The sequence below is a fragment of the Oncorhynchus mykiss genome, chromosome 9 (genome assembly GCF_013265735.2).
Source record: "Oncorhynchus mykiss isolate Arlee chromosome 9, USDA_OmykA_1.1, whole genome shotgun sequence".
In the NCBI taxonomy this organism is placed as follows: domain Eukaryota; kingdom Metazoa; phylum Chordata; class Actinopteri; order Salmoniformes; family Salmonidae; genus Oncorhynchus; species Oncorhynchus mykiss.
Genome location: NC_048573.1, coordinates 49,481,772 through 49,505,508, shown reverse-complemented (window position 1 = coordinate 49,505,508; position 23,737 = coordinate 49,481,772). Strand labels below are relative to the sequence as shown.

The 23,737-nt window shown below is 45.0% G+C and overlaps 2 protein-coding genes across 7 annotated transcripts in view; both read right to left on the bottom strand.

Annotated features, from left to right (window-relative positions):
- The window catches only part of si:ch211-218g4.2 (rho GTPase-activating protein 39), a 97,676-nt gene extending 86,474 nt beyond the window's left edge, over positions 1-11,202 (bottom strand). The window contains exon 1 of the mRNA XM_021616045.2: positions 11,036-11,202. Within this exon, the coding sequence (XP_021471720.2) occupies positions 11,036-11,049 (14 nt within the window). The 5' untranslated portion in view covers positions 11,050-11,202. The remainder of the gene's footprint in view (positions 1-11,035) is intronic.
- A 519-nt stretch (positions 11,203-11,721) lies between these two features.
- sulf2b (sulfatase 2b) overlaps positions 11,722-23,737 on the bottom strand; it is a 180,602-nt gene continuing 168,586 nt past the window's right edge. For 3 of the 6 annotated variants that reach the window (XM_036988225.1, XM_036988226.1, XM_021616041.2), the window contains 11 exons: positions 22,544-22,769; positions 19,306-19,603; positions 19,113-19,209; positions 18,087-18,181; positions 17,853-17,912; positions 17,539-17,702; positions 17,329-17,471; positions 16,898-17,021; positions 16,455-16,488; positions 14,833-14,886; positions 11,722-14,312 (listed from right to left, as the gene is read on the bottom strand). In XM_036988225.1, the coding sequence (XP_036844120.1) occupies positions 14,282-14,312; positions 14,833-14,886; positions 16,455-16,488; positions 16,898-17,021; positions 17,329-17,471; positions 17,539-17,702; positions 17,853-17,912; positions 18,087-18,181; positions 19,113-19,209; positions 19,306-19,603; positions 22,544-22,769 (1,326 nt within the window). In that variant the 3' untranslated portion in view covers positions 11,722-14,281. The remainder of the gene's footprint in view (positions 14,313-14,832; positions 14,887-16,454; positions 16,489-16,897; positions 17,022-17,328; positions 17,472-17,538; positions 17,703-17,852; positions 17,913-18,086; positions 18,182-19,112; positions 19,210-19,305; positions 19,604-22,543; positions 22,770-23,737) is intronic. The other 3 variants (XM_021616042.2, XM_021616043.2, XM_021616044.2) reach the window with 3 other exon arrangements.

The following is a 23,737-nucleotide window of genomic DNA, read 5'->3' as shown; positions in this document are numbered from 1 at the left end:
AGCCTATTCGTCATCACTCTAAGGGCTGGGAGCCAACTGCCAACCCATTGGAAGAAAAACAAGATCAGGAATTGCAAAAACACCAAATGTATACAGCATAAATTAACATCAATTTAAAAGCATTACTTTTGTAAACATTCCTGGCATGGGTCTTCCAGTCATGGCCCAGGAGTAAAGTCAATGTAGCACATCAAGCCTTGGCTGTGGTAATGACCTAAAACACTGAAACCGGGCCATCTCTGCCCGTCTTAATGAGCAGGCGTTTTTACAGACTACTACTCTGGGACCCAGGCCTAAGGACCACCACGTCAGGGGTACGGGCCAGTTAGTTTTTTCCAGACAACCACCTACTGGGTAGTGATAAAACCAAACAGAAAGGGAGAGGAGCCAAGAGGTTTGGACTCGAGGAGTATTTGGGGAATGTTAAAGCAACTGAAAGGTCTCTGGAAATAACTAGTCATTAGAGTAACGTTCGCCCCGGTGTTGGTTGCTGGGGGTTTTCCAATCTGGAATATTGACATGTATCAAATGTCTTTTATTAAGCTCTTTTTACATTAGCAGTTGTCACAAAGTGGTTTACAGATACCCAGCATAAAACCCCAAAGAGCAAGCAATGCAGAGGCAGGAACATAGTGGTTAGGAAAAACTCACTGGAAGGCAGGAGCATAGTGGCTAGGAAAAACTCACTAGAAGGCAGGAACATAGTGGCTAGGAAAAACTCACTGGAAGGCAGGAACATAGTGGCTAGGAAAAACTCACTGAAAGGCAGGAACATAGTGGCTAGGAAAAACTCACTAGAAGGCAGGAACATAGTGGCTAGGAAAAACTCACTGGAAGGCAGGAACATAGTGGCTAGGAAAAACTCACTAGAAGGCAGGAACATAGTGGCTAGGAAAAACTCACTGGAAGGCAGGAACATAGTGGCTAGGAAAAACTCACTAGAAGGCAGGAACATAGTGGCTAGGAAAAACTCACTGGAAGGCAGGAACATAGTTGCTAGGAAAAACTCACTGGAAGGCAGGAACCTAGTGGCTAGGAAAAACTCACTGGAAGGCAGGAACATAGTGGCTAGGAAAAACTCACTAGAAGGCAGGAACATAGTGTCTAGGAAAAACTCACTAGAAGGCAGGAACATAGTGGCTAGGAAAAACTCACTGGAAGGCAGGAACATAGTGGCTAGGAAAAACTCACTAGAAGGCAGGAACATAGTGGCTAGGAAAAACTCACTGGAAGGCAGGAACATAGTGGCTAGGAAAAACTCATTGGAAGGCAGGAATATAGTGGCTAGGAAAAACTCACTGGAAGGCAGGAACATAGTGGCTAGGAAAAACTCACTGGAAGGCAGGAACATAGTGGCTAGGAAAAACTCAATGGAAGGCAGGAACATAGTGGCTAGGAAAAACTCACTGGAAGGCAGGAACATAGTGGCTAGGAAAAACTCACTGGAAGGCAGGAACATAGTGGCTAGGAAAAACTCACTAGAAGGCAGGAACATAGTGGCTAGGAAAAACTCACTGGAAGGCAGGAACCTAGTGGCTAGGAAAAACTCACTGGAAGGCAGGAACATAGTGTCTAGGAAAAACTCACTAGAAGGCAGGAACATAGTGGCTAGGAAAAACTCACTGGAAGGCAGGAACATAGTGGCTAGGAAAAACTCACTGGAAGGCAGGAACATAGTGTCTAGGAAAAACTCACTAGAAGGCAGGAACATAGTGGCTAGGAAAAACTCACTGGAAGGCAGGAACATAGTGGCTAGGAAAAACTCACTAGAAGGCAGGAACATAGTGGCTAGGAAAAACTCACTGGAAGGCAGGAACATAGTGGCTAGGAAAAACTCATTGGAAGGCAAGAACATAGTGGCTAGGAAAAACTCACTGGAAGGCAGGAACATAGTGGCTAGGAAAAACTCAATGGAAGGCAGGAACATAGTGGCTAGGAAAAACTCACTGGAAGGCAGGAACATAGTGGCTAGGAAAAACTCACTGGAAGGCAGGAACATATTGGCTAGGAAAAACTCACTAGAAGGCAGGAACATAGTGGCTAGGAAAAACTCACTGGAAGGCAGGAACCTAGTGGCTAGGAAAAACACACTGGAAGGCAGGAACATAGTGGCTAGGAAAAACTCACTGGAAGGCAGGAACATAGTGGCTAGGAAAAACTCACTGGAAGGCAGGAACATAGTGGCTAGGAAAAACTCACTGGAAGGCAGGAACATAGTGTCTAGGAAAAACTCACTAGAAGTGAGGAACATAGTGGCTAGGAAAAACTCACTGGAAGGCAGGAACCTAGTGGCTAGGAAAAACTCACTGGAAGGCAGGAGCATAGTGGCTAGGAAAAACTCACTGGAAGGCAGGAACATAGTGGCTAGGAAAAACTCACTAGAAGGCAGGAACATAGTGGCTAGGAAAAACTCACTGGAAGGCAGGAACATAGTGGCTAGGAAAAACTCACTAGAAGGCAGGAACATAGTGGCTAGGAAAAACTCACTGGAAGGCAGGGACATAGTGGCTAGGAAAAACTCACTGGAAGGCAGGAACATAGTGGCTAGGAAAAACTCACTAGAAGGCAGGAACATAGTGGCTAGGAAAAACTCACTGGAAGGCAGGAACATAGTGGCTAGGAAAAACTCACTAGAAGGCAGGAACATAGTGGCTAGGAAAAACTCACTGGAAGGCAGGAACATAGTGGTTAGGAAAAACTCACTGGAAGGCAGGAACATAGTGGCTAGGAAAAACTCACTGGAAGGCAGGAACATAGGAAGACGGCTAGAGATGAACCATGCTCTGAAGGGTTCATGAGGTGAATGGTAACAGTTCTTCTCACCCTTTTGGGTTCCATGTAGAACCCTCTGTGGAAAGGGTTCTGTATTGAACCCAAAGGGGTTCTACCTGGAACCAAAAAGGTCATTCAAAGGGTTTAGATATAACCTTTTTTTCTAAGATTGTAGAAACACTACAGAAACTTGGTCTGACCAGGCTCTCTGTTCAGGGTTCAACTCTATGTTTGATCCAGGCCTTTCATCTGATATTTTATTTATTATTATTTATTATTATTTAGGCAAGTCAATTAAGAACAAATTCTTATTTACAATGACGGCCTACCCCGGCCAAACCCTAACGACGCTGGGCTAATTGTGCACCGCCCTATGGGACTCCCAATCACGGCCGGTTGTGATACAGCCTGGAATTGAACCAGAGTCTGTAGTGATACCTCTAGCACTGAGATGCAGTGCCTTAGACCGCTGCACCACTCAGAAGCCCGAGTGACCTAATTCAGTGTTGTTTCATATTATTGTGTTCTGGCTCTGGCCCAACCCACTGATTTCTGGACCAATCCGACAACCCCTAATGTGTTTGCGTTCGGTGAAGGGTCAGGGAGGTACTCAGATTCAGACTCATTGCGGAGAAGAAATTAACGTCTGTGGGCGGGGCGTAGCGTTTGGCCGGAGCAAGGAGTCTGGGTAGCCAGGCAATCTCCATCCTCACAGAGGTGTATTATTCAGACAGCACCAAACCACCCCCGTCTCTGCACTGACACACCAAAGTGGACTCAGGCAAAGACGTAACATAATAAATGACATTTGTAACACTACAATTTGTATAATGTAATGTAATCATTCGTATGGTATTTATTAATTTGTGGATGTCCATCATCCATTTCATATGATATGTTACGATGAGAAAAAATAAGAAACCTCACACTACTATATGTTATGAATTGCAATTTATACAATATGTTCAGAATTTGCAAAACATACGTATGATTATGTTACGAATTGCAATTTGTTTTGGCTAAAGTTAGCTAGGTGGCTAACGTTAACTAGGTGGCTAACATTAGCTAGGCTAGTGGTTAGGGGTTAAGGTTAGGATTAGGAGTTAGGTTAAAGGGTTAAGGTTAGGGGAAGGGTTAGCTAACATGCTAAGTAGTTGAAAAGTAACTAAAAAGTAGTAAGTAGTTGCAAAGTTGCTAATGAGCTAAAATGCTAACTTTTGTGTTATACAAAAACCCATCCACCCCGGCCAACTACACTACTTTTGTTTTTGCCTTAAGTAACTTTCTGTCTTATGTAAACATATCAAACGTGTCCCGGATTTAGGTTCACTATGTTGCGTCTAGTCTATGAGACCTGTCTGGACACACCCTACCATGCCTGGGGGACCCTCTTACTGACCCTCCCTGCCCGTTCTCATCCAAGAACTATGGGGTTTAACCGCGCTGACTCAAACCTATTGTAGCCTGCAGGTATACAACAACAATGGAAACAACCGCACAAATACACATAGAGTAACGTGCACGCAAACGCACACAGTTACTTTCCATCAACCTACCGACAACAACCATCTTACTACCCACTGACTCAGCTGTGGAAGACTGAAGTTTTTTTTGACAACATCTAAAATGGTCATCGATGATGTCCACGATGGTTAGCTCCCTCCGGTTCATCCGGCAGTCAGTGGCCCAACAATGCAGCTTTTCGGCCCAAACTCCCAGTCAGCACAAACTGACCCTGATCAGTAAAAACAGTGCAATGTTCTGTGCCTGGGCTCACAGAACATTGGTGAAAGGAAAGAGTGGAGAAACAGGTGAATGGGGAGGAGCACTGGAAGAGGGAAAGCCATTACAACAACTCTACAACAGCAGTGGCCTGAGCCAGTAGTAATCACAATCCACCTACAGTGCCTTCGGAAAGTATTCATACCCTTTGACTTGTGTTACGTTACAGCCTTATTCTAAAATGGATTCAATAAATATAAAATCATCAACAATCTACACACAATACCCCACAATGACAAAGCAAAAACAGGTTTGCAGAAATATTTTAAAAACATAAATACTTTATTTACATAAGTATTCAGGACCTTTGATTTGAGACTCGAAATTGAGCTCAGGTACATCCTGTTTCCATTGATCATCCTTGAGATGTTTCTACAACTTGATTGGAGTCCACCTGTGGTTAATTAAATTTATTGGACATGATTTGGAAAGTCACACACCTGTCTGTATAAGGTCCCACAGTTGACAGTGCATGTCAGAGCAAAAACCAAGCCATGAGGTCAAAGGAATTGTCCACATGCCAAGCGTCACATAAGGAGGAAACCTGGCACCATCCCAACGGTGAAGCATGGTGGTGGCAACATCATGCTGTGGGGATGTTTTTCAGTGGCAGGGACTGGGAGACTAGTCGGGATCGAGGCAAAGATGACCGGAGCAAAGTACAGAGATCCTTTTAGAAAACCTGCTCCCGATCAAACATCTCTGGAGAGACTTGAAAATAGCTGCGCAGCAACGCTCCCCATCCAACCTGACAGAGCGTGAGAGGATCTGCAGAGAAGGATGGGGAAAACTCCCCAAATACAGATGTGCCAAGCTTGTCGCATCATACCCAAGACGACTAGAGGCTGTAATCACTGCCAAAGGTGCTTCAACAAAGTACGGAGTAAAGGGTCTGAATACTTATGTAAATGTGATATTTCCATTTCATTTTTTGCAATAAATTAGCAAACATTTCTGAAAACCTGTTTTTGCTTTGTCATCATGTGGTATTGTGTGTAGATTGACGAGGAAAAAAAACGATTTAATCCATTTTAGAATAAGGCTGTAACCTAACAAAATGTGGAAAGAGTCAAGGGCTCTGAATATAAGCACCTGTCCCTTTCCCACGCACGCATGCTCACTCTCTCCACAGGACAGCAGTGGAAAACAAAGATGGAAATATAGTACATGAATACTTCATATAATAGTTATAGCAAATTGGAACATGCAATAGCGCTTGGTGTTTAAACTTTGGCAACAAAACCAAGCAATTTGTAGGAACATCTGACAAGATTCAAGACAACAAAGTGATCATTAAAATCGGACCACAATCATACAATCCAACTTTGGCTTTTCCATACCACAATAAAACATAGGTTGTGATTCCATTGCCTTCATTTGCTCAGTGTCTTCACAATGTGTAACTTGGACTCACTTCAAGTATGATTATAGAGTACAGGCATCTCTATTCAGTAGAGCAAGCTGCTCTAACTACTTTACTATACATCAACTGATTACAGGCTATCAAGTGGAGCTGAACTATCCCAATCTTTAGATTTCTAATTGATTCAATTGTTTAAAACATGTGCCCAACACTAGCTAATTGACTCTGTGTAAGAGCTAAATGATGAATAAAATATGTCCACTCCCATCCGACTCGTGACTCCACTAAAGGTCCAATGCAGTCAAAAACCAGACTTTTCTGTTTTACATACATTTCCACACTATGAGGTTGGAATAATACTGTGACATTGTAACAGACGTTTGAAAAGATCGGACATTTCTCTCTGTTTTGGTGGGATGGAGTTTTGGCCTGCATGGTGACATCACCAGGTGGTAAATTAGTTAATAGACCAATAAGAAGGAGAGTTCCAAACCTCTCTGCCAAATAAGAGCAGTTTTCCCCTCTCCACTCAGACAACTCACAGACAGACACTAACCACGTTTCCATCCACAGTTTTAAAGTCCTACCTTATAAAAACAAACATCTGGACAACTGTGACGGAAACAGGAAGTTTCGATACAATTTTATAAATGCCAACAAATATTTTTTTCATTCGACATGGTGGGATCTTTTTGGATTGGTCAAATTAGTTATGCTAGAAATGGCGGTACGTGCAAATACAGTGCATTCAGAAAGAATTTAGAACCCTTGACTTTGACCACAATATGTTCCTTTACAGCCTTACTCTTAAATGGATTGGATTGCTATTTTTCTGCATCACACAATACCCCATAATGACAAAGCAAAAACGGGTTTGTAGAAATTTTTACAAATGTATCAAAAATGTAAAACTGAAATATCACATTTAAATAAGTATTTAGACCCTTTACTCAGTACTTTGTTGAAGCACCTTTGGCAGTGATTACAGCCTCAAGTCTTCTTGGGTATGATGCTACAAGCTTGGCACACCTGTTTTTAGGGAGTTTCTCCTATTCTTCTCTGTAGATCCTCTCAAGCTCTGTCAGGATGGATGGGGAGCATTGCTACACAGCTATTTTCAGATCTTTCCAGAGATTTTCGATCGGGTTCAAGTCCAGGCTGTGGCTGGGCCACTCAAGGACATTCAGAGACTTGATCCGAAGCCACTCCTGCGTTGTCCTGTTGGAAGGTGAACCTTTGTCCCAATCTGAGGTCCTGCGTGCTCTGGAGCAGGTTTTCATCAAGGATCTCTCTGTACTTCACCCTGTTCATCTTTCCCTTGATCCTGACTAGTCTCCCAGTCCCTGCCACTAAAAAACATCCCCACAGCATTATGCTGCCACCACCATGCTTCACTGTAGGGATGGTGCCAAGTTTCTTCCAGACGTGACGCTTGGCATTCAGGCAAAGAGTTCAATATTGGTTTCATCAGACCAGAGAATCTTGTTTCTCATGGTCTGAGAGTCCTTTAGGTGCCTTTTTGGCAAACTCCAAGCGGTCTGTCGTGCCTTTTACTGAGGAGTGGCCTCCGTCTGGCCACTCTACCATAAAGGCTTGATTGGTGGAGTGCTGCAGAGATGGTTGTCCTTCTGGGAGGTTCTCCCATCTCCACAGAGAACTCTGGAGCTCTGTCAGAGTGACCATCGGGTTCTAGGTCACCTCCCTGACCATGGCCATTCTCCACCGATTGCGGTGTTTGGCCGTGCGGCCAGCTCTAGTAACAGTCTTGGTGGTTCCACACTTCCTCCACTTAAGAATGATAGAGGCCACTGTGTTTTGGGGACCTTCAATGCTGCAAAACATTTTTGGTACCCTGCCCCAGATCTGTGCCTCGACACAATCCTGTATCTGAGCTCTGAGGACAATTCCTTCAACCTCATGGCTTGGTTTTTGCTCTGACGTGCACTGTCAACTGTGAGACCTTGTATAGACAGGTGTGTGCCTTTCCAAATCAGGTCCAATCAATTGAATTTACCACAGGTGGACTCCAATCAAGTTGTAGAAACATCTCAAGGATGATCAATGGAAACAGGCTGCACCTGAGCTCAATTGAGACTAATGGCAAAGGGTCTGAATACTTATGTAAATAAGGTATTTCTGTTTTCGCTTTGTCATTATGTGGTATTGTGTGTATTGTATTGATATAATAACCATCCTATCAAAGTAAACTTGGAGTCACAAGATGATATGGTGTGTGGCCCTCCCACTACAACTAGGGAAACCATACAGTTTATTAGGCTACAGATGAAGTAAGTTATGATGAAAGTGCACTGTGATCTTGATGCTCCTTTCCAATAAATAATGGGGGTCTTATTCTGGTGACATTATGATCGATGCTTGACTGTGTTTGACAAATAAAACAATTCTCGCTCTTATCCATAATCATCTCATCATGTGTAGACTATACCTGCACAGCCTACCTACTGTAGGCCTATCTGCGAGCTGTCGACCACCTTCTAAGACCAGAGTAGGAACATTTGCTAACGCAATAGTAGTTGTGACAAAACTATCAGTATCGTTGAAAATGTGATGGAAACATATTGAACTTTAGATTTTTATTCGGTACAATCGAAAATAACATTTTGTGTGCACTATGACATGACACACTGATTTTTATCAGCAAAAAGGCAATTTGGTGGGAACACACCACAGGTGGGAAAATGATCATATTTTCTTTATGCGGATACTAGGGAGTAGAGGTCGACCGATTATGGTTTTTCAACGCAGATACCGATACCGATTATTGGAGGACCAAAAAAGCCGATACCGATTAATCGGCCATTTTTAAAATTGTATTATTTGTAATAATGACAATTACAACAATACTGAATGAACACTTATTTTAACTTAATATAATACATCAATAAAATCAATTTACCCTCAAATAAATAGTGAAACATGTTCAATTTGGTTTAAATAATGCAAAAACAAGGTGTTGGAGAAGAAAGTAAAAGTGCAATATGTGCCATGTAAGAAAGCTAACGTTTAAGTTCCTTGCTCAGAACATGAGAACATATGAAAGCTGATGGTTCCTTTTAACACGAGTCTTCAATATTCCCAGGTAAGAAGTTTTAGGTTGTAGTTATTATAGGAATTATAGGACTATTTCCCTCTATACCATTTGTATTTCATTAACCTTTGACTATTGGATGTTCTTATAGGCACTTTAGTATTGCCAGTGTAACAGTATAGCTTCCATCCCTCTCCTCGCCCCTACCTGGGCTCGAACCAGGGAACAAAACGACAACAGCCACCCTCGAAGCAGCATTACCCATGCAGAGCAAGGGAAACAACCACTCCAGGGCTCAGAGCGAGTGACGTTTGAAACGCTATTAGCGCGCGCTAACTAGCCAGCCATTTCACTTCGGTTACACCAGCCTCATCTCTGGAGTTGATAGGCTTTAAGTCATAAACTGCGCAATGCTTGACCCACAACGAAGAGCTGCTGGCCAAACGCAAAGAAAGTGCTGTTTGAATGAATGTTTATGCGCCTGCTTCTGCCTACCACCGCTCAGTTAGATACTTAGATACTTGTATGCTCAGTCAGATAATATGCAACGCAGGACACGCTAGATAATATCTAGTAATATCATCAACCATGTGTAGTTAACTAGTGATTATGATTGATTGATGGTTTTAGAAGTTAAGTTTAATGCTAGCTAGCAACTTACCTTGGCTTACTGCATTCGCGTAGCAGGCAGGCTCCTTGTGGAGTGCAACGAGAGAGAGGCAGGTCGTCATTGCGTTGGATGAGTTAACTGTGAGGTTGCAAGATTGGATCCCCCGAGCTGACAAGGTGAAAATCTGTCATTCTGCCCCTGAAAGAGGCAGTTAACCCACTGTTCCTAGGCCGTCATTGAAAATACGAATGTGTATTTAACTGACTTGCCTAGTTAAATAAAGATTAAATAAAGGTGTAAAAAAAACATTTTAAAAATACCGATTTCCGACTGTTATGAAAACTTGAAATCGGCCCTAATTAATTGGCCATTCCGATTAATCGGTCGACCTCTACTAGATAGTATTCACATGAAGATCTGTTGCCAATTGGATAGAAACCTAGCTACAGTACTTGAAAAATGATTGCTTGAGAAATTGCTCTTTTCTAAGAAATCATTTTCTTTTTGACCATTTTAACAGAAAACAATCACAGTAAGGTGATTAATTGTTACCCAGAAATGATTTGATATTGAGATAAAAACGTCTGCATTGGACCTTTAAGGATGGCACCTGGCAGTCAGGATGGGAGGTGACTGACTGGCCGATTGCCTGACAGTACCAGAGGGAAGGATAAGGGCCTGTAACAAACCAGCCCTCTCCTGTAGCGTTCAGCATCTGTTCACGGATATGCAACCGGTCAAGATCAGGCATGTTTCACCCAGACTAACCCATTAGACCTATTCCATTGTGAAAACCTTAGTTCCCTGTTTGAACGTTGAAGTTGCCCAGAGGCATGGTTTGCCTGGTTCTACTTTTTCACACCCATGAGGAGCAGTGGAGTGCACTGTGATGTAGGACAGGTAGGCAGGCATATGTTGTGTTAAAAAAAATACTGTCTAGGAAAAAAAGAGCAACAATAAATAATGCATATTGATACAGAACAGTCATATAATTATTGAAATATCATAACATTTATCCCAGTGCATTCGTTTTTATATCCTGTTAGTGTCCTGTATCAACTTTTAGTGCGTTTCATTGACTACATGATATTATTACGCTGTAATAACGAATTGCCTTTGACAAATGTTGGTTCTTATGAATTTTCATAGCATACCCTTTGAATTGCAAATACAGTGAACGTTTTCATTTCTGGCACGAAAAGCTAAACCGATACAAAACGTTTTGCTATAAAGGTTTGACCAATTTGAAACTTAATCGCCAGTCAATTCGCCTACTTCAGCCCTGTTTTATTAGCGGTATTGTACTGTTGCACAGCAGACAGTCATGAATCGGCAGAAGTGAATAGCTGCTACATTGTAACGAGGATCAACAGAAGAAAAACTTGTTTAATTGTATCCGTCTAGTTTCGTTCATCTAAACATACATTGACAATACACTGTACAATAGTAACTTGCTTACCTTGTCTCGGCCATTTTCCTCACATTATATGCGCAAAAAGTTGGAAAAAGATGTGCGTTGTAGTAGATTTCCCAGCTATGTGCAGTTCCACGTAACTACAGCACAGAGTACTGCCTCTCACCCCTGCCCTGTCTGTGTGAGTCAGACGGTCGGCGTTTCTCCCTCCTTCCCCTCCACTAAACTCCACCATGCCTTTGGGTTGTGTGGAATCTTATCCCTACAGGACTGTAATTGAACTGTCATCTCTGCATTTTGCTGTCTGATGATCTGTGTCAAAAATGATCCAATACCCCCATCTAGTGCCCAGACAGAGTAAACACACCACGGACTGGAGTCCGTCATCAAGTAACCTGTCTGTGAAAGAACGCTTATGTACTAGGCTAATAAAACAATGCAGTTGTCAAGCGATTTCACATTTCCTGACATGATTATAAACTGTATGTGCTAGTCATTAAGGCTTCCCAAACGGAAAGAACCGGTGACCCCTGCTGGCTGAATATGAAACAAGATCAAACGTGTGGTTATTCAGAACCCAGAAACATATGTTAGACAGTGCATGAATGTGCAACAAAGACATTGTTATATATCGCATTGGTAACAGAGTGTCCCAATCAAAGTTGGCAGGACTGAGATGAACATGAAAAATAAACAAACACACCCCAGATTAAGTGAAGAGGAAACCTTGGCATTCAACACTTTATTCACAAACTAGTTACCGCTATCAACTGTTCACTGGTAAACCGAAGGAAACAAAAATATATGTATGATAAATCTATTTAACTGTACAAGGCATTGTTATGATAAAACCTTCTTTCACATACAGTAGCCTCTTTCAAAGTGCTAATAAAAAGTTGTGTTGCTTCTTTTTTTTCCGGGTGGAGAAGGGACTTGTTTTACATTATACAATATGGTACAACATTACTGGGGGGAGATTCAGTTTCCAGGTAAATTAGGGGGGGAATCTTTATATCAGAAGACTATACTTACAGGTGTGAAACAACAGTGCACAGATAGTAGAGAGGGCAGTGTCTGATAGATAATTAAACCTTTAGTTTTCTGTGTATTATAAAATATATTTAAACATTTACATTAATTGCAAAAACATACATTCAAATACATGCAGCAATTTTATATATACGTTAAGACCGCAATAGCACCATGTATAGCGAAAACAAACGGACTAGTAACAGCCATATATTGTTATAAAGAATGCAACATTCGTTAAATACATTTATTTTTCCATTTATTTTAATTTCTACAGAAAATCCATGATAAGGGAAACGTGTACACAGTCTTTAGACCATGAAGTTACGGCTGATCATGACTGGGTGCGCTTGTTTTACAAACCAGCATGTCCTAAGTTTCCATAAGTGGTATTAGGCAACATAAACTGCCAGGTTTGCTGTAAGGTCTGAGCGGGTTGCCAAACCTATGTCCCGCCCACCTTTGGGACAAACCGGATTGCAAAACAAGCGCACTTCCTTTCTCTAAGGCCTTTGATGATGTCAATGAAGTATTGGACGGATGACTTCATAAAAAGACTCACAGATTAACCAAAGAGACTGGACAAGTTAGATTCACATCAGATGACTGTCTTCAAATGCATGTTCTCTGATTGGACTGTTTTTTATAACAGGTAATGCCATGGATACCAAGCTTTATTTAGGCCAAGCTGTAGAAATCTGATTAGTAAAAACTCTTATTCTGTTCAACATCTGGATGTCAAACACTCATTTTGAAATTGAAAAAAGAACAAAAGAGAATGAGTTCCCCAAAAATATTTGAATCGCATAAATATCAAGTCTCTTGTTTTTCATTAGAAACATAAGTCAACTGAAAAGAGATGGCACTTCGATGGCACTCTCCCAGTTCCTACCTGCACTTTAGCCCTAACCACCACTCATGCATGTTTGCCGCCATTCTCAAAGGCAGGTTGCACTGTAACTGAAAGTGTGTGTGCGTGTGCTCGCACGCGCGTCGCTGCAATCTCATAATTGATCATCTGCATTTAATAGAATTAAGGGTTTTTAAATGTTGATTAGTAACACACGGGTAAAAAACATGAAATCAATGTGCCACACACACTGAAGCTGCACAGTGGGATGGAATCACCGCCAATGAATATAGCTAGTAGTAAAAACCTAAAAGTAAAGTACACATGGCCACAATACAAAATATTTTTCAAAGATTCCAATGAATATCAAAAATCTATCAAGTTTCCTTTCCTCTCCCATTCGTTCCCTGCCCCACAAACAAAAACCAAAGCAAAGTCCTGCATTAGGAAAATAATCATGGACTGCTGCTGCGAGCCTAGAGGATCTCCTTGTGGAGTCTGTTGTGTGGTGGTGTATTACAGGAAGGGGCCAGCAGGGGGCAGTCTGCTGGCCTGGGCTATGACTGGAGCACTGGAGGGCCACAGTCTGGATTAAAGGGACAGGCTCATCCCGATATCAGCCTGGAGGTGCTGCTGTGGCATAAGGAGGAAGAGGATGAGAGGTCAGGGTGGGGGACAGGCCAGAGGTGGCATTCTGCTGGTTCAGTGTCCCTAAAATCTCAGGTGAGGAGGGGAGACAGAGAGAGAGGGGTCTTACAAGCAGTCATACGGGTAACCCATTCTCAGCCTCCTGAACAAAGTCACTGCAGTCACAGTGAGCATGGTTCAGTCTCCACCGGGACGACCGCCTCCTCAACATCTCCTTCTCCTCTTCATCACCTCTCTCCCTGCTCTCCTCATCCTCTTCCTTCTCATGCAGAGTGAGCTGGTTGAGAAGAGGTGGGGCGCGGTTCCAGTCTGAGCTGCCCTCCTCAGCTGGAACTAGGGGAGAGGAAGAGGAGGAGGGAGAGGGAGAGCGGTGCGGCCCTCCATTCAGCCCCAGTGCCTCCCTCAGGACCTCGGCCCCAGCCTCTCTCAGCAGGAGAGCAGGGGTGGCCAGGGTGGTCAGGTAGATGGCTGAGGTTGATTGGTCCGTTGATGACACCAGGGCGTGGTCTCTTCCTCCTCTCCCCTCCCCGGGAATTACGTTGCTGCGGGGCCCGTTCGGCTGGTGGTTGAAGTTGCCGAGCAACGTGAACATCCTGTCCACGGTCCCGCAAAAGTTGTCCCAGTCCTCCAGGCTGACGTTGAAGTTGAGTTTGAGATCGTAGGCGTGCTCGTCAAGTCTGTACAAGGGTTCAAGTTCTGACCAGTCCATTCCCGTTCCCCCCACAGTGGGCACTTCGGGTGGGGCCACTCTGGCCTCATGGACCCTATCCCTCCCAGCCTTCCCAAATCTGTCCTCTGATGAGACAAAAGCACACAGACAAAAACAGTGTCATTCACAGTAAACCTCTGGCACCTGTTATGTCTGTATCTCTTCCCGTCAGCACCACGTGAATGGGTTGATGCGGTGATATTCACATCAGGCTCTAGTATATCAGGCAACAATAGAGATAAATCACGAAACACAGAGTATCAGAAAGAGACATTATAAGAGACCATATGAAACGTCATAAAAGAGAAAAGTCAACCAATAGACAGAGATGATAAAATGATTAAGGCAGATGTGTTGGGCGGTGGGGGTGGATGACGCCCTGGTGAGATGTGAGCAGAGCTGTGCAGGTCAGAACATCCATGCAGACAGACAGGAGAGTGAGAAAGACGTGGTTATAAACTAGAACTGGCAGAGATCAGCATGCAAGCCTGGACGAACCCAGAGTTGAAAAAACTACAGAGAAGGAAGAGAGGAAAGAGAGGAAGAAAAGCTCAGTTAGAGGTGACTGGTGGCATCGTGAGGACCAGATGGGATGTCCAAACTCACAGTGATTTGGAGGTGGGCTTCTTCACTTTTGGCCACTTTCTGCGTTGAAACTGCCTGATGCACAAGCGACAATAAGACAGACTGTTACCCAGCCCATTCAAGCAGAGGAAAATAAGCCCTCAACCCTCTCCCATCCTCAGTCAGAAGCAGTGCAGAGACAGTCAAGCATACGTACAGTGTAACCCCCAGGTTAGAAAAGTGCCCAGTCCCCCAACCCAGCTGTCATGCAAAGATGCAGAGGAAAGCAAGAGAAACTGCACACAACACTAAAAAACACCCTCGCCCCACACGTACAGTGCATTTGGAAAGTATTCAGACCCCTTGACTTTTTCCACATTACAGCCTTATTCTAAAATGTATTTTTTTTTAAATCCCCCCCTCAATCTACACACAATACTCCACAATGACAAAACAGGTTTTTAGAATGTTCTGCTAAAAAAGAAAAAAGGAAATATCACATTTACATAAGTATTCAGACCCTTTACTCAGTACTTTGTTGAAGCACCTTTGGTAGCGATTACAGCCTCAAATCTTCTTAGGTATGAAGTGAAAATCTTGGCACACCTGTATTTGGGGAGTTTCTCCCATTGTTCTATGCAGATCCTCTCAAGCTCTATCAGGTTGGATAGGGAGCGTCACTGCACAGCTATTTTCAGGTCTCTCCAGAAATGTTCAATCGGGTTCCATTCCGGGCTCTGGCTGGGCCACACAAGGACATTCAGAGAGCCTCGTCGTGAAGCCACTCCTGCGTTGTCGTGGCTGTGTGCTTAGGGTTGTTGTCCTGTTGGAATCGGAACCTTCGCTCCAGTCCTGAGGTCCTGAGTGCTTTCATCAAGGATCTCTCTGTACTTTGTTCCGTTCATCTTTCCCTTGATCTTGACTAGTCTTCCAGTCCCTGCTGCTGAAAAACATCCCCACAGCATGATGCTGTCACCACAATGCTTCACCGTAGGGATGGTGCCAGGTTTCCTCCAGACGTGATGCTTGGCATTCAGGCCCAAGAGTTCCATCAGGGTTTCATCAGACCAGAGAATCTTGTTTCTCATGGTCAGAGTCCTTTAGGTGCCTTTTGGAAAACTCCAAGCGGGCTGTCATGTGCCTTTTACTGAAGAGTGGCTTCAGTCTGGCCACTCTACCATAAAGACCTGATTGGTGGAGTGCTGCAGAGAGGGTTGCCCCTCTGGAAAGTTCTCCCATATCCACAGTGGAACAGAGTGACCATCAGGTTCTTGGTCACCTCCCTGACCAAGGCCCTTCTCCCAAAGGGTCTGAATACTTATGTAAATAAGTTATTTATGGTTTTTATTTTGAATAAATTTGCAACAAAAAAATCTAAAAGCCTGTTTTCGCTTTGTCATTATGGGGTATTGTGTGTAGATTTTTTATTTATTTAATCCATTTTAGGATAAGGCTGTGACATCACAAAAAGTTTAAAAAGGGAAGGGTCTGAATATTTTCCAACTGCACTGTATGTATTCTCTAAGTGTTGTGTATTTTGTCAATGTATTCTAGACCAAGTATGTGTGCTATCCTTTAGGAATATTTATATAAATCTTATATAGTACTAATATCTAATAAATCGTTAAGTGCTGATTGGTGTTCAAGTCAATGAGTAAAGATACCTGTATTCATCAAAGCTGCTTCTCTCTTTGCCTCCTGAAGAAGAGACAATAGCAGTGGTTAGAGAATATAGGAACAGATTCCTATCAATGAAGGCACAGAGACCTCGTTAAGAGAGGCTTTCAAACGCTTTCGAAAGAGCAGTCCTTTTAAAGCCAAAATGTTATCTGAAATTCAAATAAATTCAAGTAGAAAAACGTTTCCAAATGAATTGACCTTAATTAAAAGGAACAAAACACATTCGGAAGGGAGCGGTTGTAACTGTTTAAAATGCAGTTCAAGAACTGATACATGAGAAGTAATGCAAGAACAGAAATCCAGGCATGACTTGGGTCTGGTGGTGAGGATGATGAGGATGAGGGTGCCAAACAGAGATCATTCGTCTGTAGTCACAACCCACAACAACCTGGCATAGTGTGTGTGTGTGTGTGAGAGAGGAACTCACCCAGCTCCAGGTTGCGGGTACGGGGGTTGCACTGCTTGTGGCCCTTGCAGCTGCGGAGCTCCATGAGTTGAACGTGGAGCTGGTTTAAGACGGTTCGGTCCAGCGTATTCACAGCATTCATCAGCTACACGGAGAGAGAGAGAGAGAGAGAGAGAGTACAGGTGGGTGAGAGAGATGAATAGTACTGGTATTCATACTGGCCGTACTGGTCTAACGTCTCTTATATAACAGCTGATTTTCACTTTGCGATCTTGAAACAGGGCAGCAGGCTACCCGCTGGGCGCAGACGTCAATTCAATGTCTATTCCACATTGGTTCGACGTCATTTTATTGAAATGACGTGGAAACAACATTGATTCAACCACTTGCCCCCAGTAGTGAATGGTAGAAGGCATCTTTACTTGTGCTTGCAGTGAGGAATGAGTACTGACCTGGTAGGGATCTGTGTTGAGGTCAAAGTATTCCAGGAAGCCAGTAGCAAACTCGCAGAAGAGGAAGTTGTGTGTCTCGTTGATGGTCCTCAGACACCAGTAGGTGTTGTTGTTGGCACTGGTGCAGGCACAGAACGGACCCACTGCAGACAGAGAATAGTCAGTAATGCTAGCGTGAGTATGTGTGTTTGTGTGTGTGTAGTCTCTTACTTGTCCAGAAGGGGGCGGTCTGCCAGTGCTGGTTGTCGTGGGTGAAGCAGGTGAGACCAGGCATGCTACAGGTGTCGTTGTTCCTCAGACGTTTCAGCAGCTTCCGCATCTTCTTCCTCCTCTTCTGCTCTTTCAGTAACCACGCCTTCTTATCCTGACCCTTCCTGATGACGTCACACACACATAGAAATACACACATCACACAGTGGCACAATGGCACATTCAAATACACACTGTAGATATGCAATCACTACATAGGCAGAAGCACACAAACAGTACATGTCCCTTTCTTATACACAAACCCACCCCCTTACCTGAATGGGTGAATGCTGCCTCCTTTGTGCCTGAGCTTACTCTTGTACTTAGACTTGTAGCTGAAACACAGACAGATATTTACATAATCAGTCTTTATGAGCATGGAGTAAACCTCCTCAAGTCTGGCAGACAGCCGTTATCTTCACTGTAAGTGCATCTAATGCTGCCATTTAGTATGTGTAAGGATATTGGTAATAAAACGATGGATTCCTAAGAGGTTGTTTGGTCCTTACATGTAGTGGTTGCAGTCACACTCCTCTGGGCGGGCTTTCTTCAGGTGACCCCTAACCTCTCTTAGGTTCTTGATCTTTGTTTGCAGGGTCTCAATCTAACAGAGATGCAGGGCATTAGATAGAGGAATATCACAACAATGAGGGCTTCTGTAGCTCCGTTGGTAGAGCATGGCGCTTGCAATGCCAGAAGTTGGATAACCGGGAACACAGGTATGTAAAATGTATGCAGGCATAACTGTACATCGTTTGGAATAAAGTGTCTGCTAAATGGCATATGCGCTGAGATTACACAACGGTAGATTCATCTGCTTCCATGACTGACTGACCAGGTGAAAGCTATGATCCCTTATTGATGTCACCTGTTAAATCCATTTCAATCAGTGTAGCTGAAGGGGAGCAGACTGGTTAAAGAAGTATTTGGAAGACAATTGAGACATGGATTGTGTATGTGCGCCATTCTGAGGGTGAATGGGCAAGACAAAAGATTTAAGTGCCTTTGAACGGGCCAGGTCCTCCGGTTTGTCTCAAGAACTGCAACACTGCTGGGTTTTTCCACACTCAACAATTTCCCGTGTGTATCAAGAATGGTCCACCACCCAAAGGACATTCAGCCAATTTGAAACAACTGTGGGAAGCATTGGAGTCAACATGGGCCAGCATCCCTGTGGAGCTCTTTCGATACCTTATATAGAGTTCATGCCTCGACGAATTGAGGTTGTTCTCAGGGAAAAAGGGGATGCCAATCAATATTAGGACGATTAGGAAAGTGTTCCTAATGTTTTGTGCCCTCAGTGGATTACGACACAGAGTGGCATTCAACACAGGAACTGAATCTGAGTATGTGTGTGTCAATAGCAGACTATATTCAACTAATTCATAATTACACAATCATTGATGCTGTCCATAATTGTCATCGATTTCATTGTCAGTTATTGATTGTCATGACACGGTCACTGTGACCACTGAAGATAATCAACTGCCTTGAGGAATAAAACATCAGTTATGTGAGTGGCTGAGAAGACTCACCTCGTGATCGATGTGGAGTTTGTGGTCCTTCCAGGCCTGCAGGGACTTATAGATCCCTGTATCACACTTCACTGTGTCATTGGCCAGAATAGAGCACCTGAGGACAGGATACACACTGAGCATTTAGCCTAATCAATAACTAACACAACAACACACTCAACATGCAGTACTAACACACTACAAACAAACCCACCCATCCACATTGAACATCCACACACTCCCTGACCTGTGTGTGACTTTGATTCCAGAAGATACAATAGCTAGACTTTTGCTGCTAGTCCTGGGGGTGACGGTGACAGTGACCCCCATGCCACTGAAGTCGTCCTCAGTGTCGTCGCGTGGGGTCCTGGCCCCAGCCTGGCTGAGGTTCCTGGGGGCCGGTACAGGCTGGTATCCATCCTCCAAGTCTACAGCATACAGGTCCCCTCCTATCTCCATCTCCACAGAGCGGGAGTAACGGTTACGGGCGTAGCTCTTGATGGCTTTCATCTCTGTCAGGAGGAGGGCAGGGTGAGATAGTGGAGGGATTGCTACAGTCAGTATATAAACCCTATCAGACCCTATGATACTCATTAAAGGTGAAATATGTAGAAATCGCTCCGCCATTTACTGGTTTACAAAATTCTATCATGTTCACCTAATTTCAGTTTATGTGAGAAAACAAGCCATCTATAGTAGAGGTATTCAAATCTTACCCTACAAGGTCCGGAGCCTGCTGGCTTTCTGTTCTACCTTATCATTAATTGTACACACCTGGTGTCCCAGGTCTAAATCAGTTCCTGATTAGAGGGGGGAAATGAAACAGCAGTGGAACTGGTCCAGATTTTTATTTGAGGGGTATAGAGAATCATTGATGTAATGGCTCTCGTTGGAATGAGTGGACCAAAGTGCAGCATGGAAAGTGTTCATGATTTTATTGATCAAAGAAACACTCGAGCAAAGTAACAAAACAAAAGCGAACAGTTCTGTCAGGTAAACAGATACTAAACAGAAAATAACCACCCACAAAACACAGGTGGGAAAAAGGCTGCCTAAGTATGATTCCCAATCGCTCGAGGCTGAAGACCGTCGCTGGCGGCGGCTCCGGTGCGGGTCGTAGACCCCCCTCCTCCCGCAGATCCCTACGCTTAGGTGGCGGCCCTGGTGCATGGACCTTCCCTGGAGGAACCGGGCCACAGATCATCGCCAGAGGCTCTGGACTGGGGACCATCGCTCGAGGCTCCGGACCATTGCTGGAGCCTCTGGACTGGGGATCATCGCTCGAGGCTCCGGACCGCGGATCAACGCTGGAGGTTTCGTGCCATGGATCATCACTGGAGGCTTTGGTGCCATGGATCATCACTGGAGGCTTCGTGCCATGGATCATCACTGGAGGCTTCGTGCCATGGATCATCACTGGAGGCTTCGTGCCATGGATCATCACTGGAGGCTTCGTGCCATGGATCATCACTGGAGGCTTCGTGCCATGGATCATCACTGGAGGCTTCGGGCCATGGATCATCACTGGAGGCTTTGGTGCCATGGATCATCACTGGAGGCTTCGGGCCATGGATCATCACTGGAGGCTTCGGGCCATGGATCATCACTGGAGGCTTCGGGCCATGGATCATCACTGGAGGCTTCGGGCCATGGATCATCACTGGAGGCTTCGGGCCATGGATCATCACTGAAAGCTTTGGTGCCATGGATCATCACTGGAGGCTTCGTGCCATGGATCATCACTGGAGGCTTCGGGCCATGGATCATCACCGGAGGCTTCATACTTGGAGCTGGAACAGGTCTCACCGGACTGAGGAGAGGTACTGGCAGCCTAGTGAGTGGAGCTGCCACAACACGTCCTGGCTGGATACCCAATCTAGCTTTGTGAGTGTGGAGAGCTGGCAACGGACGCACTGGGCTATGACGGCGCACTGGAGGCATAATGCGTAAAGCCAGTGCAGGACACACTGGACCGTGGAGGCACACCGGAGGTCTGGAGCGCAGAGCTGGCACAACTCTTCCTAAATGGATACCCCCCATAGCCCGGCAAGTGCGGGGAGCTGGAACGGGCCGCACTGGGTTGTGCTGGCGAACTAGGGATACCATGCGTAGAGCTGGCGCAGGATAGCCTGGGCTGAAGAGACGCAAGTGCGGGGAGCTGGAACGGGCGCACTGGGTTGTGCTGGCGAACTGGGGATACCGTGCGTAGAGCTGGCGCAGGATAGCCTGGGCTGAAGAGACGCACCGGAGGCCAGGAACGCTGAGCACAATCCCTCCTGGCTGAATGCCCACTCTAGCACGGCAACTGCGGGGAGCTTGCAGAGAGCCACTGGGCTGTGGCTGCTCACCGAAGGCATGTTGCGCAGAACCGGATAACACAGTGCTTGACACAGTCACTCACTCCCCACGGTAAACACGGGGAGTTGGCTCAGGTCTGAACCCTGACTCCGCCGATCACCCTGTGTGCCCCCCCAAAAAAAGTTTAGGGCTGCCTCTCGTGCTTACTTCGTTGAGCCAACTCCTCGTAATGTCGCCGTTCCGCTTTAGCTGCCTCCATCTCCTCCTTTGGACAGCGATACTCTCCAGCATGCGCCCAGGGTCCTTTCCCGTCTAAGATCTCCTCCCATGTCCACTCGTCCTTTTGACCACGCTGCTTGGTCCTTCTTTGGTGGGTAGTTCTGTAACGGCTCTCGTCGAAATGAGTGGACCAAAGCGCAGTGTGGAAAGTGTTCATGATTTTATTGATTAAAGAAACACTCGAACAAAGTAACAAAACAAAATCGAACAGTTCTGTCAGGTAAACAGATACTAAACAGAAAATAACCACCCACAAAACACAGGTGGGAAAAAGGCTGCCTAAGTGTGATTCCCAATCAGAGACAACGATAGAGAGCTGCCTCTGATTGGGAACCACACTCGGCCAAAAACAAAGAAATAGAAAACATAGAATGCCCACCCTAATCACACCCTGACCTAACCAAATAGAGAAATAAAAAGGCTCTCTAAGGTCAGAGCTTGACAATTTAACTATATACACTATGTATTAATAACTAAACACGCATTGTATTTTTTGCTGTTTGAAGCTGGTGTGCAAAACAGAAAGTAAAAAGATGCAAAAGCTCAACTTAACCACAGAAATCATAGAAATAGGGAACATAGAACAGACCTACCACTTATCAGACTTGCTTTCCAGTAGAATGACAGATTAGATTTTTATGTGAATTTGTCCGGGTCGCCCACAAAGTTACACAACCTTTCAATAATGACTGTGGGTGAAGGTATTATTGTCTCCACAAGGTGACGCCCACATTCCACATCCGTGACAAGAAGTGAGACTGCGTTCATGCAAGGTTGAGTGAGTGAGGAACATTTTGTAAAGCAGAATTTTGTGTGTGTGACAAGAGTGTTTGTTTATGAGTGCGAGAGAAACCCATTATTTCCACTCCACTTACTCTTCTTGGAGAGGAGCTTCTTCTTCTTCAAGGTGCTGAGTCTGAAGCTGGGGTGCTGGTCACAGTTACAGCCATCATGCTCTGTGTTGCTCTCCGCCTTGTGCTGGGTGTAGTACTTGGACTTGATGTTGGCAGGGCCATCCTTCCGGGCTGCCGACATGCTGGCCATGCCCTTGCACTTATACAGCCTCAGCTTCCCTGTGGCATCCTCCAAACACTGCCACTTCTGCAGGGAGACAGAGGAGAGGGGGACATAAGATAACACTGAGAGAAACCTATAGTGTGTCTTTACACACACACGCCGTGCTTTACGAGGTGAAATTACTTGCAGGTGGAAACAAGCGACACTAAGTAGCCTCAAGTTAAGGTCCATTCCCCCGTCTGTGATGTTGTTTCAACTGCAGTTAACAGGTGATGATGACAAACCATGGCACGGCAGAGAGGAGAGGACCTGCATGTGACAAGATCCTCGTCTCTTCCCCTTCTCATCTCTGCTCCCACACCGTCCCATTCTGTCGTAATGAACAGGCAGCTACAGTACAGTGGTGTACACAGACAGAGGACCAAGCAGGGCCGCTGCTGTTACGGTGCGTGAATGAGGACCCAAAAGCGAATTAACTTAAACAGAGCTTCTTTAATTACCAAACATAGGTAGGCTCAGACGGACCGGCAGATTCCGACAGGACAAGACAAGGTTACAGCAAACATGACGACAGTCTGGTTCAGGCATGAAACACAACAAACAAGAATCCGACAAGGACAGGAGCAGAAACAGAGAGAGATATAGGGACCTAATCAGAGGGAAAAAGGGAACAGGTGGGAAAAGGGGTGACGAGGTGGTTAGGAGGAGACAAGGCACAGCTGGGGGAAAGAGGGGGAGAAAAGGTAACCTAACAACGACCAGCAGAGGGAGACAGGGTGAAGGGAAAGGACAGAGACAAGACACAACATGACAGTACATGACAGTACCCCCCCACTCACCGAGCGCCTCCTGGCGCACTCGAGGAGGAAACCTGGCGGCAACGGAGGAAATCCTCGATCAGCGCACGGTCCAGCACGTCCCGAGAGGGAACCCAACTCCTCTCCTCAGGACCGTACCCCTCCCAATCTACGAGGTACTGGTGACCACGGCCCCGAGGACGCATGTCCAAAATTCTACGGACCCTGTAGATGGGTGCGCCCTCGACAAGGATG